The sequence below is a fragment of the Nelumbo nucifera genome, chromosome 6 (genome assembly GCF_055504915.1).
Source record: "Nelumbo nucifera cultivar China Antique chromosome 6, China Antique-T2T, whole genome shotgun sequence".
Classification (NCBI taxonomy): Eukaryota; Viridiplantae; Streptophyta; class Magnoliopsida; order Proteales; family Nelumbonaceae; genus Nelumbo; species Nelumbo nucifera.
Window position 1 is genome coordinate 9604576 of NC_142654.1, and position 12756 is coordinate 9617331.

Sequence of the window (12756 nt, forward strand, 5' to 3'; positions counted from 1 at the left end):
TTGAAGCACACTTTAATAAAAGAAATAGCAACATTTCTTTACAATTTATCCATCTTTTTTCGCTTATTAGTCAGCAAACCCAATGCTCGAAAAAAACACAGGATTATTTTGGTGATTTTGTTTTCTCTTTGGGAAAAAGTCTGTTCGGTGCTTATTTTTAAGGTTCGATGGTGTCCCGTATTCACATAAAAGTGCTCGTTTGGTGTGACTTCCACATAGCCGCTTCTGGCTTTACAAGGTGAGCCCCACCTAGAATAAACAATGTTCGGTGAAAAGCCCGGAAAACCCAAATTGGATAGCTTTCATAGGTAGCCATGGCAATGGCAATATGGTGGGTTTGGTGAGGGTTTTGTAAATTCTAGATTATATCTGTCTCCCTAAACCTCAAGTTCACATCTTCGCTCCATAAGGAGCCACCCCACAATGCCTTACAACACATTTCCGCCGTGTATAAGAAACATCTCCTAATGATAGTACTAGTCCCAATGATTGGGAGATGTTCCCAATACATGGTGGAGATGTGCTGTGGGGCATTGTGGGGCAGCTTATTGTGTGGCAGAGATGTGATCTCCTAAACCTTGCAGTCCATATCCACCCCAAAAGCTATAAGGGGTTGGATCTTGAGAATCCAAACTTTCTTTGTACAAGAAAATGCAAAATCCTCCCCACATTTAAGGATATGATGGGTTGAGTTTAGAACTAACATCTATTTTTTTATTATTATTTGTTGTTATATATGAGCAATAAATAAGTAAAATAACATAAATAAATAACAGAATTTTCAATTATTTGATTAAAATTCAAAATATTATTAAATTCAATGCTTAATACATAAACTTTATATGTTTTCCAATAATATAAAGGTTGGGGAGGGTCGGATTTAGCCTATTATCATACCCTACACATACCCATATAGGTTATATAGAATCCCAAAACGGGTCTCTGCCCTCAAACCCATCTTTAAGTGCAAGCAAAAATAACCCACCTAGGGGGTAGGTAGGGCAGGTACCCAACAAGTAGGGTAGAAATTGCCATCCTTATTCATAAGGATTTCTTATAGTGGCTTGCAAGGTGGGCCCCTCCCCAGATATCTTATAGGCAGGGAGTGATCATTTTCAACCTAACCGACTAACCCTTAAAGCTCAGCCTAGGGCCCAAAAATTTCAAGATTAGGCCTAGGTTTTGTGTTTAGGGCCAGACCCACAAATTTTGGGGTCGAGCCTGGGCCTACTTCAGACTCGAGCCGGTCCAGCCATGGTCACCCTTATCTATAAGCTATAATTAGTGAAAACCCTATGGCTGCGTTTGGAAGCGATACAAATCAAGAATGATGCAAAAGTTCATACCAATTCGGTTCTGTCGACGTTTGAATGGAGTGTAAATGAAGATCGATATAAAACTCCACTTTAGTTTAGATTTGTCAGCGTTTGGATGAAGTAGAGCTTTACGACATGAATCGATGTAAAACCTTATCAAACGTTAAGTCTTACATCGAATACTTCCTCATCAATGTTAAACTTTACACTTTTCTCATCACACTTTTCAAAGTATAATAGTCACTTCCTCATGGTCCGGTGTAAAGCGTCATCAATATATATTTACAAGGGTAATGTTTTACAAGAATTCCAAACACAACCTATAGAACCAAAAAACATGGCTTTCATGGCTTTCCACTAAAACTTCTTGTAATAACTTCTCCAAAACTGATCAATGAAAGCAGAGCAGCTCAACCAACTTTTAAACGGGTGGCTTTTCCAAAGCCGCTCCATCCCTAAAAGTCCTTGGTCTTCATGTAGCTGTAGGCCCCCAACAGACGCTTTTACTTGGAAAAGTAGAGCGCATCAATGCTGAGTTGTAACCTAAATGGCTAAATCCATTATACGGACTTTTGACTAAGAGTGTCAATGAACTGGTTTTGGATCCGATCCCATCCAGTCCAAAATCAATTTGGACGGATTGGATGGACCAACAAGACATATTAGATTGGACTTATCCAATCTAAAATATTTATTAGATTGGACTGGAACTGGTCCCTCTGTAATAAATTTATATTAGGTTCAGTTGAATTAAGCCAATATCCGGTCCATTGATCTAAGATAAGAATACAGATGTCAATGAGTTGGGTTTGGGTTGAAATCAATCTAAATTTAAATTTAAATGAATTTAAACAAATTAAACGGTCCAAACATTGAATTGAATCGGTCCAAAATATTCATTAAATTGAATTGGACCTGATCCATTATAAATGGACTCACATTGGACCGGATCGGATTGAACCAAATCCAGTCCAATACACCCCTACTTTTGAGGCTTATATTTAAGGGGAATCTACTGTTCAGGCCAGGGGTAAAGTGTGAAATGTGAACGCCTCAAAAACATATTGACTCTGAAGAACAGATTCCATGTCCTTCACCCTGACAGCCTGAGTTATCTTCGTTGCGAAGGTTTGGTATCTGCCCTTCTAACCAATCAATGACTGTGCCCTCCCGTAGCTTTTTTGGTCTCTGCCTTTTTATCTCTCCAATCGGATTTCAAGCTTTTTTCTCGCTTCTTCTGTACGAGGAATATATACAGTTCATCATCTCAATCCAGCGCCCCCCGAGAACATTCCCCTTTTCTTAACGAGGCTGTATTTCCATGCACTCTCTCCAAGAATCGATCGTTCTTTGCCTTTGTCATTAACTTTCCACGTGGGACTTTTTTCCGTCGAGGATAAGAAAACGATTTCAAACCATGGAAGTTCTCGTACAATGTGGGGCTATTTCTGTCAACATGCATAAAATTTCAATTTTAGCTTTGCATGCGTGCCAGATAGGCAGATAATAAAGGGTAAACAGTGAACTCGGTTTATTCGAGTATCGGTTTGGTTCGCTTTTTTTTTTTTTTTTAATCGATTATTCAGTTTTATTGAGATTTTCAAAGGAATTAAATCGAAAATCGAATTAATATTTTTATTTAATTAAATATTTAATACTTCATACTAAATCATTATTATTTTTCCCAATAATTAACTTGACAGTTCACTGTTGGGCCTTGGCCTATTCAAACTTTTAATTACTATTAATTAATTAAATATAAAATAATTATTATTTTTATTACTACAAAATATATTTTCTGTAAAAATAAAACTATAAGTGTCAAAAAAGTGTTTTAAAAAAAGGGAAGAAGGCAAAAAATGTGAATTGCTTTTCTTTCTTATTTAAAAACTAAAAAAGGTGAATTATTTGAGAAAGGGTAAAGATACAGAAAAAGTATAAAGCGGGTTTGGACTTTGGATATTACCACAACTCCGTTTTATCTTTCATGTAAGTAGTGGACGTTAGACGTACTGCATCTCTCAATTAATGCAGTCGGCAAAAGTATATTGGTTAAGTACACTGCACTGCAGAATTCTGAATTATGACCTTATAGGCCTATAGTTTACTAATAATCTATTCTTATAAATCGCATCTTATCCGTGAATTTGACATCAATACACGGTTAGGATTCATCAATCCGTAGATTTTCAGTCACGCGATTTTCCAAGAAAATCAAACCCGGAATCCCGGATGAATCGACTCTGTTCCCAGCTGATGACGATGATGGATGGCGGCATTCACTCCGAGACCCGTCGACTATTGACGGTTCCGGTCTGCCCGTAAATGGAATAGACCCAAGAAAGGAATGATTATTTGATGGTCACATCACATCTTTCGGGCTGAGCTTCGTTTCTTTCCGCATCCTCGTTTTACCCGACCCAAGAAGAAAGGAATGATTTGTCCCTCTTTGTAACAAGTCACGAAACTTGTCCTTTTTATTACACAATTACCATGTTAACAGCTGGTGTCCCACCAATGACGTGGACATGGCCATATGCACCGTTCATTCGAAAACTCGTCCTCTAACTAGCCACGTGTACATAGAATCCCTCAACCTCGTGTGACGCAGTCAGGATTTTGGTTGTCTCGACCGTAACACTCTGTTTCCTCATTGACTCTATAATTGCTGAGCCATTGACTCAACTCTCAACTCTCAATTCTTTTAGGTTGCGTTTGGTTTTGGGTAAAAACTCCCTACATTTTCCCTCCTTTTAATTTTGCTCCGTCTCGGAAATACGTACTTCGCATTTTCCTTTAAACCAAACACAGCATTAGCGTTTTATCACAGATTTAACCCTCAACCTACATTTTATTTACGGCAACACCAACATACCACACGATCAAGTGCGATCTTTGGCTACCAAAGTTTTTAATTTTAACCAATGTTTTTGATTCTTTTCAGGTCAATCATCACCGTTCTTTTACATCTCACATCATCCGTTCCCAGCTCCAGTTATCATAGGGTCGACGTATCCAATTGTCTCTCACTAGTAAAAGTTTTAGTAGCAAAAACGAGCTATACGAAGTAAAATAAAGAAGGAAAATTAAAAAAGAAAAAAAAGGGAAAACGCGAGTACGCTTTTATATGGTCTTTTCGGTATTTAAAGAAAAGCTGAAGGGTGAAGGAGTCTTTTTATTACTTCCCGCTACAGATATATATTACGATCAAGCTTTTAGTTTCGTTAGAAAGCAGTAAAGCACACTGTCTCTCCTACTCTTCGTTTCTTCTCGATCAACTATGTCGCGTCGTAGAGGTGGCCGGCGCAATAATCCTCCATCCGAACAACCGGCGCCGGTGGCGTCATCTCAGCGAGGTAGAGCTGGAGGCGGGCGCGGTGGCCGGGGACCAGGGGGAAGATCTGCAGGCGTCTCCGCTCCAACTCCTCCTCCATCTATTCGTTCTGCTGCAACTTATGAAGTGGGATCGACTTCGTCTACAGTTTCTGCTTTGTCTCAAGAAATAGAGCAGAAGCTTAAGGTGGAACCTCCGTCGGTTTCAGGGTCTGAAGTTACTCCGGCCTCGTCAAAGGCAGTCAGTTGTCCCGCTAGGCCAGGTTACGGTCGAGTGGGAACTAGGTGCTCTCTAAGAGCTAATCATTTTTTAATTTCATTTTCAGAGAAGGACCTTCACCATTATGACGTGAGTATCCTCTTTTAATTACTATTTATTTAATTTTTTTGACATTCTCAAATATTTATTCTGTAATTGCGTTGGAATTTGTATATAATGTGTTCTATCTGTTGGACCATTTTTTCTTTGATTTTGTTCCTCACTTTTTGAATTGCCTATTATGTTTTCATTTTTGAATTGCTTATTACTTTTTTCTTTAGCCATTCTGTGATGCACATCATAAACGTACTCCTTCCACGTCAAATGTGCTCGAGTTCTGGATTTTCTTGGGTTGTCTAATTATTTATTGACAATTTTTATGATGCCGGAAGGGTATTGAATGGAAGAACTTTGATTGATAAGTTGGTATAATTGTCTTTAATTAACACCAGTTGATTGGTTATCAGTTTTCCCTATTGCTTATTGGGAATCTAGCCGATATTTTCTCCCATATTCATTTTTTTATTACTTGCGTTTTGTTGCCTACATTAAATGCGTGTTTTTCCTTGACATATTTCTTTTTGACAATTCATTTTTTTTTTTTTTTAGATTTTGAAGCTTTGAACAGTTTCTAAGAAGTAATCACGGTTATTCTTTAGTCTTTAAGATCATAAGAACTTACGACCAATAAATTTCTTTCCCATGTTTGAGGTATTTGGAGACCACATGGAATGAAAAATTCTTTTGGTCATGTTGGAATCCCACATCGGAAATGGAATGTCTCGTGGATTTTAAGGGCGGAACAAAGTCATTTTAAGTTTTTTTTTTTTTTTTTAAAGATTGACTCACCGCTAAGCTTTAGCAATATTCGGATTGATTCACCTCTACTACCATCATAATGATGAATCTGTTTAGAAGATCTCAACATGCATTCAAATGCTTAAAAAATTTAGATGAATTGATTATATTTCGTACGACTTCTGAAAACGCAAGGATGCTTGGGGAAAGTACTTTCCATGGTATTAGGAAGTTGGTACACTTAAACTGAGGTGCTGATACGTTCTCAATTACAAATCCTACTCTTTGCCCAAATATTATAGTTTCTGTTGCACATAAAGCATTAAGGTTAACGACTGTGAAAAACACTTGTATGTTGAAACATTGAGTAACCAATCTGAACCAAAACTTGGTATAACCAATCTACCGGTACTTGTGGTTATGACCTACGGTTTCATTAAGCTTTTAGTCTTTGTATCTTTGCTTTTCTAGATTGTTTCTTTAAAGGTTGCACTTTAAAGAATGTGCTCTTCTTGGATTGAATGGCATAGGTGTCAATTACTCCAGAGATTACTTCCAGAGTAGTCAATAGAGAAGTCATGACTCAGCTTGTTGCTTTGTATGGCCAAACTCACTTGGGTAGACGGAAACCAGTTTATGATGGCAAGAAAAGTCTTTACACAGCAGGCTCATTGCCCTTTACCTCAAATCAGTTCGTCGTCAAGTTGGTTGATGGTGATGCAAAAACTGGACCAAGGTTTGATAACTGTATTCCTAATTCAGTAATCTCAATGCATCTTTGGTTGTTTGTTTCTTGTTCTCCCATCGGAAAAAACATGCTTGTAATTACATGCTTTTTTGGAGTGTAGAAAGGAGAGGGAATTCAAGGTGACTATAAAGTTAGCGTCCAGAGCTGATATGTACCACCTACAACAATTCTTGAGTGGCAGACAAATGGACAGTCCTCAGGAAACCATACAAGTTCTTGATGTGGTTCTCAGAGAGTCACTCTCCAGAAAGTAATTTAATAGTCTTCAATGATGTTGACAAGATCATAGTGCTACAAAGGTATAAATCTCTGTTCACTAATCCTTTTCCATTCTATGGCAACAGCTATACTATTGTTGGAAGATCATTTTTCTCACCAAAATTTGGCCAAAGGGGTGAGAATCACGAGATAGGTGAGGGATTGGAATATTGGAGGGGCATTTATCAGAGTCTTCGTCCTGCTCAAATGGGTTTATCCCTTAACGTCGGTATTCACTTTTTCTTGTCCCCTATTTCAAGTTTGGTTCCAATACATCCTATTTTTTGGCGATTAGTTTTAATTGCTTAATTGTCATACTTGAGCTTTCTCATTTCTGTAAATCTTGTATTGATAATGATTCTATATGTCATACATTTTTATTGTTTGAAGATGTATCAGCAACATCCTTCTACGAGCCTCTTGAAGTAGTTGATTTTGTCTGCAAATATCTAAATGTTAAAGATCTCTCAAGACCAATGTCTGATACCAATCGCATTAAGGTGCTCTGTACTATTTTTGCCCCTGTACTTTTTTTTTTAAATATTTGCATTATTTATTTAGTTTTTCTACGTTACCTCTTAATACTGTTTATACGTCTGTGTTCATACATTTTTATGCTTTCTCTGTCCAAGTTGTGTGGTGCATAAACTTCTTATAATTTCTCCTGGTTTTCTCTAACAGTGTTACCCTTCTCTCTGTGTCAGATTAAAAAGGCCCTAAGAAATGTTAAGGTTGAGGTGTTGCACATGCAATACAGTAAACGTTACAAAGTTACTGGGATTACAACTCAGCCTACAAGCCAGTTGATGTGAGCTTGTTGTTCTTTCCCAGTTTTTATTTGGAGTAATCGTATTAAAAATTTCATGAACGAGTGATGGATTATATAACTTACAACAGTCTATTATGTTCTTGTTTTGTTTGATGACCATGTTTACCATACCACTTGTGTCCACTTAGGTTTCCCTTGGACGAGAGTGGGAAGAACATGACTGTGGTCCAGTATTTCTTTGAAAAGCATGGAATTAAATTGAAGTATGCCTCCTTGCCAGCCTTACAGTCTGGAAGTGATACAAAACCTATTTATTTACCCATGGAGGTTTGCTTGTTTCTACCTATATTGTATTTCTGATCTCTCTTGTCCATCCAAAATTAGTTTTGCATTTTACTGGCATTTTCTTTCAATAATTTTAAAGGTTAATTTTCATTTCAGGTGTGCAGAATTGTTCCAGGGCAGCGATATTCCAAGAAGTTGAATGAGAAGCAGGTAACTGCACTCTTGAGAGCAACCTGTAAACGTCCCCGTGAAAGGGAGAGTAGTATTCTACAGGTATAGGCAATTTTAACTCATCTTTCTTCTTGATAGTTGCCATCATTTCTTCATTTGTAATTAGTCCTAGTTGTAAACTCTTCTCAACTTGTGCTATGTCCATTCATAATCGTTATATCTGTCATTATATGCAGATGATGAAGGAAAATAACTATAACAAGGATGAATACGCAAAGGAGTTTGGAATTCGGGTAACAGATGCACTTGCAACAATTGAAGGCCGAGTTCTACCACCACCTATGGTAGTCATGTGGTTGAATTCCTCTTTTATCCATTGGTGTAATTTGTTACTTCCGATTTATGGTTGGATGATATGCCTTGTACTTTGCCTATTTCAGCTCCAGTATCATGAAACAGGGCGAGAAACCAAGGTTCAACCGCGTGTTGGCCAGTGGAATATGATTAATAAGGTGAAAACAAAATTCTTAACATTTTACTCATTGCATCCGTATTTTATCTAGTAATTATGATCTTTATGATAGATTTCCATTCAACTTATGCTTTTTTCTATCATAATCTGTCTAAATTTTATGATGTATTTACTTTGCTAGGAATCTTATAATTTGAATTTATAATAGACTGGCTTTGCAGTTTTTGCAATGCATATTTATCGACTCAGCTTTTTGGGGATACATGAGGGATGAACATTAAGGAAATTGGAAGCCTGGTGCAGGAAAACTCAGCAAATTAGTTGTCAAGGTGTTGCCTAGGTCATCAAGAGTGCCTGGCCTGAATGCCATAACTTGTATGAAAAAGGGGCTTTTCTAAGTGATTGAATGTCCATTTGTGTGACAAAATTCACAGGGTGGGGCCGCGGTGCCTTGCTGTAATACCCATGGATGCTGCTTATTAGTTTGTCTGTGTGTGCGTGTGTGTTTTGAGAAGAGAGAAACGAAGGGTTAAAAACGGGGCTCTGCCTCCTTGGTTCTTTTTCCATTTTTGCCACCGTCAAAATTTTTAGTATAAAATTATAGCCTACTCTAGTTGTTGATAATTTGTGACGAGTAATTGCTTGGTTAAATACCGTTTTGTGGGTTAGTTGACTTTGATATGTGAATTGGAGTAACTTGTTTGTACAGAAAGATCAGTGAATTAAGAGTTCTGATAGAAATGGAAGGGAATGAGAATAAAGTGGTTGGTTAATGTCATGTTGTTATTAAGCGAGATAACATGGGGATTAAGATTTAAACCAAAGCCAAAGGGAATGGGTTCTTTTGACATTTTAAAAATGATAAACAATTTAATTGCCCATGGTAGGACCATGCTTGGGGTTTCTTGGCGCTTGCAATGATGTTTTGAGCCCATTAGCATCCTGGGTCAAATGGATTTGCATGTTTGGCACCTGTTTCAGTATCCCCTGGGTCAAATGGATTTGCATGTTTGTGCCGATTAGTAGTTTTATCCTATCTTATTTGATGAACCACATACTGTAAAACCCATTATGTCGACTACTCTTCGGTATTATTCTTTAACATGGTTGCTAGCTTTGCATCTATTACACCCTTTGCCACCATGAATTGTTTTGGTGGATGTGTTCTAATAATGCCTAGGATTAAGATCTTTATGCATTTTGTATTGTCAGATTTTGCATAAGGTATTCTGATACTCTCTTTCTGTCTATTGGTTAGTGTTTTGGCATCAGGCTTACTCTTTGTTATCTGTGAAACTGGTGCAGAAAATGTTCAAGGGAGGAACTGTAAATTACTGGGCTTGTGTGAATTTTTCACGTTTGAATAGAGACATTGCAATTCAATTTTGTCAGGAGCTGGCTGGCATGTGTACTAGTAAAGGAATGGTAAATCTTTTAATTCCTCTTCTGCAGTTACTGTACACACAGTTAATGAAGATCCTTCTCTTTCTTGACAGGCTTTCAATCCAAACCCTTTACTAAATATGGTTTCAGTTCGACCTGATCAAATCGAGAGGACTCTTGCAGAAATTGAGATCCAATCCAGGAAGACACTAGCAAGCAGGGGAGTGACAGGAAAGCAACTTCAGTTGCTGATAATAATTTTACCTGATGCTAGTGGTCATTATGGTAAATGTAACTTAAGCCTGGATTTTTGGCTGCATGAAATAATTCTTTTCCTCAACTTGTGTGTTTCTATTTTCACACAGGAAAAATAAAACGAGTGTGTGAAACAGAGTTGGGAATGATTTCTCAGTGCTGCCAGCCACAGAAAGCTGGAAAGCTCAGCAAGCAGTATCTAGAAAATGTTGCTCTCAAGATCAATGTGAAGGTTTGGAGTTTCATCTTGGTGATGATTCTGTAGTTTAAACCTGAACGTCTGTGCCCTGGATGAATTCCATTGCCCTTTAGATAAAATCAAAAGCTGAATTCTGTTTATCTCAGTATCTTGGCATTATTGTTATTATTTTTATTATTTTATGATTTTAGGCTGGGGGGCGGAATACAGTTTTAGTTGATGCCGTAGAAAGAAGAATTCCCCTTCTTACTGATCGCCCTACCATTATCTTCGGTGCTGATGTAACACATCCACCTCCGGGAGAGGATTCAAGCCCTTCCATAGCAGCAGTACGTTTTTTTTTTTCTTTTTTTTCTATGTATCTAATCCTATTGCAGAAAACTTGTCCTTTGATGAAGATGATAAAAATCATAGGTAGTTGCTTCAATGGACTGGCCAGAGGCAACGAAGTACCGGGGGCTGGTTTCTGCTCAGGGTCCTAGGGAGGAGTTGATCAAGGATTTATATAAAGTTGTTCAAGATCCTCAAAAGGGTGTAGTTCATGGAGGATTGATTCGGTAAGAAAATGTTATGCATGGCATTTTCATGTGTATTTTTTGTGCCTGTATATTCTATCATCTCCTTGTTGTCTCTTGGCAGGGAACTACTGATTTCTTTTAAAAGATCAACTGGGCTAAAGCCTGATAGGATCCTTTTCTATAGGTATATATTCACTTAATGAGTTCCCAATAAATGATATTTGATATTTATTTTACAAGTGGTTAGATGTTTTGCTTCTAATATTTTTCTTTGTATTATTCTTAGAGATGGCGTTAGTGAAGGACAGTTCAACCAGGTTTTGCTTCATGAGGTAGATGCCATCAGAAAGGTGAGAAGGCAGTGGTTGTAGAGTAAAAAAATATCTCTTTTTTCTACAAGTAAAATTAAATACAAAGAAATAATGAAAACTTTGACCACATGATGAGCTTTACTTGTGGAACAATAACAATTATAAGAATTCCAAAAGAAGCTCAAAGTGAGTCGGTCCTAATGCAGATATATGAATGGTTCGGTAGATCCAGGCTCGCTACAACCAGCCAGAGAACTTGCCTACTGAGCCACCATTAATTGGTGCCTCCTACATTGGATGACTGGAACAAGATTTTGTTTCGTCATCGAGGCAGGGAATCTTACATCTCTACTAGAAGTTACCCAATCATAATGTAGGACAGTAGGAGATATGACCTTGAAGAGGAGTATGGACTTGAGCTATAATTGAAACATTGATACCTAGTACCTACATTGTTTGAAGAAGAAGATGTAGCCTAGCCAAAGTCAGTTGGAAATCATGCCCAACACGATTTCATTGAGTCATAATTAGAAGTGCCAAGAATTTTCATATCTTTGGTTTTTGCCCCCAGTCATATTTCTTTGTACTATGAGGTTTTATTTTTTCAGGCTTGTGTATCATTGGAGGAGGAATATCTACCTCGAATGACATTTATCGTAGTGCAGAAAAGACACCATACACGGTTATTTCCAGCAGATCACAATAATCGTGATCTTACTGATAGAAGTGGCAATATTCTCCCTGGTATCAAAATTAGTCTGATGAAATTATGTTGATCCGTTCTCATCTTTGCATCCATCCTTACAAAATGTCCTTGTTTTTAGGTACTGTTGTGGACACTACTATTTGCCACCCTACAGAGTTTGATTTTTACCTCTGTAGCCATGCTGGAATACAGGTTGACCCATATGACACTTTGCATGTTTGTTCAATTTGTCGATTGCTTCCTTTCTTCTGACTTGTTGTATATTACTTGAGAAGGGTACTAGCCGGCCCACTCATTACCATGTCTTGTTGGATGAGAACAAATTCAGTGCTGATGCCCTGCAGACACTAACCAACAATTTATGCTACACGTAATGCTCTCCTCCATACATTTCTCTTATTAGTTAGAGTTTCTTGAAGCAAAATCAACTGATCTGATTCTATCGTCTGTTTTATTTAGATATGCAAGGTGTACTCGGTCAGTGTCAATAGGTTTGTCTCAACTTCGCTGCTTTGAGTTCAGTCGAAGCATTATTTACGTAGGGTGGTTATCTGATAATTGTATTTCCCATGGTGTTTGCAGTCCCTCCTGCGTACTACGCACATTTAGCGGCATTCCGTGCCAGATATTACATTGAAGGGGACTTATCCGACAGTGGGTCTTCTGGTGGAGATAGAAGCACGAGGGAGAGGAGTGGTACAGTTCGGTCTATTCCTCAGATAAAAGAAAGCGTCAAAGATGTCATGTTTTACTGCTGAGTTGAGAGCAGCTTTCTTTCGAGTGCCTTGAGTTACTGTCTTTATGTCGGGGCCGGGGGGTGAGCTTTGTTGCTCAGTTGGCTCTATTTTTTTTTTTTGTCTTTTTCTGAAATACTTGCCCAGTTGTGCTGTTCACGGAGGATTAATGAAATAATGTGCTTTTATATCTGGGACCCTGGAAAACTTGTTTACGTGGCCGATGAAAGAATACGAACTA

General features: G+C 37.9%; 1 protein-coding gene across 1 annotated transcript; it reads left to right on the forward strand.

Annotated features, from left to right (window-relative positions):
* Positions 1-4538: 4538 nt before the first annotated feature.
* LOC104587196 (protein argonaute MEL1-like) lies at positions 4539-12705 on the forward strand. Its single transcript, XM_010244710.3, has 22 exons — positions 4539-4998; positions 6237-6442; positions 6555-6704; positions 6799-6941; positions 7103-7212; positions 7417-7520; positions 7670-7808; positions 7923-8039; positions 8174-8281; positions 8378-8449; positions 9715-9834; positions 9906-10077; positions 10158-10279; positions 10438-10575; positions 10661-10803; positions 10886-10948; positions 11051-11114; positions 11684-11819; positions 11900-11973; positions 12057-12151; positions 12241-12272; positions 12364-12705. Exons 1-22 carry the CDS (start codon positions 4597-4599, stop codon positions 12537-12539), a joined length of 2886 nt encoding a protein of 961 aa, XP_010243012.1. The 5' UTR covers positions 4539-4596; the 3' UTR covers positions 12540-12705.
* The last annotated feature ends 51 nt before the right edge of the window (positions 12706-12756 follow it).

Excerpts from the sequence above, each read along its gene's own strand:
- LOC104587196 (XM_010244710.3), top strand. The coding sequence starts at position 4,597 with ATGTCGCGTCGTAGAGGTGGCCGGCGCAATAATCCTCCATCCGAACAA. Across the intron at positions 6,942-7,102 it reads GGGTTTATCCCTTAACGTCG|ATGTATCAGCAACATCCTTC; the intron begins GTATTCACTTTT and ends TATTGTTTGAAG. Across the intron at positions 7,521-7,669 it reads CAGCCTACAAGCCAGTTGAT|GTTTCCCTTGGACGAGAGTG; the intron begins GTGAGCTTGTTG and ends GTGTCCACTTAG.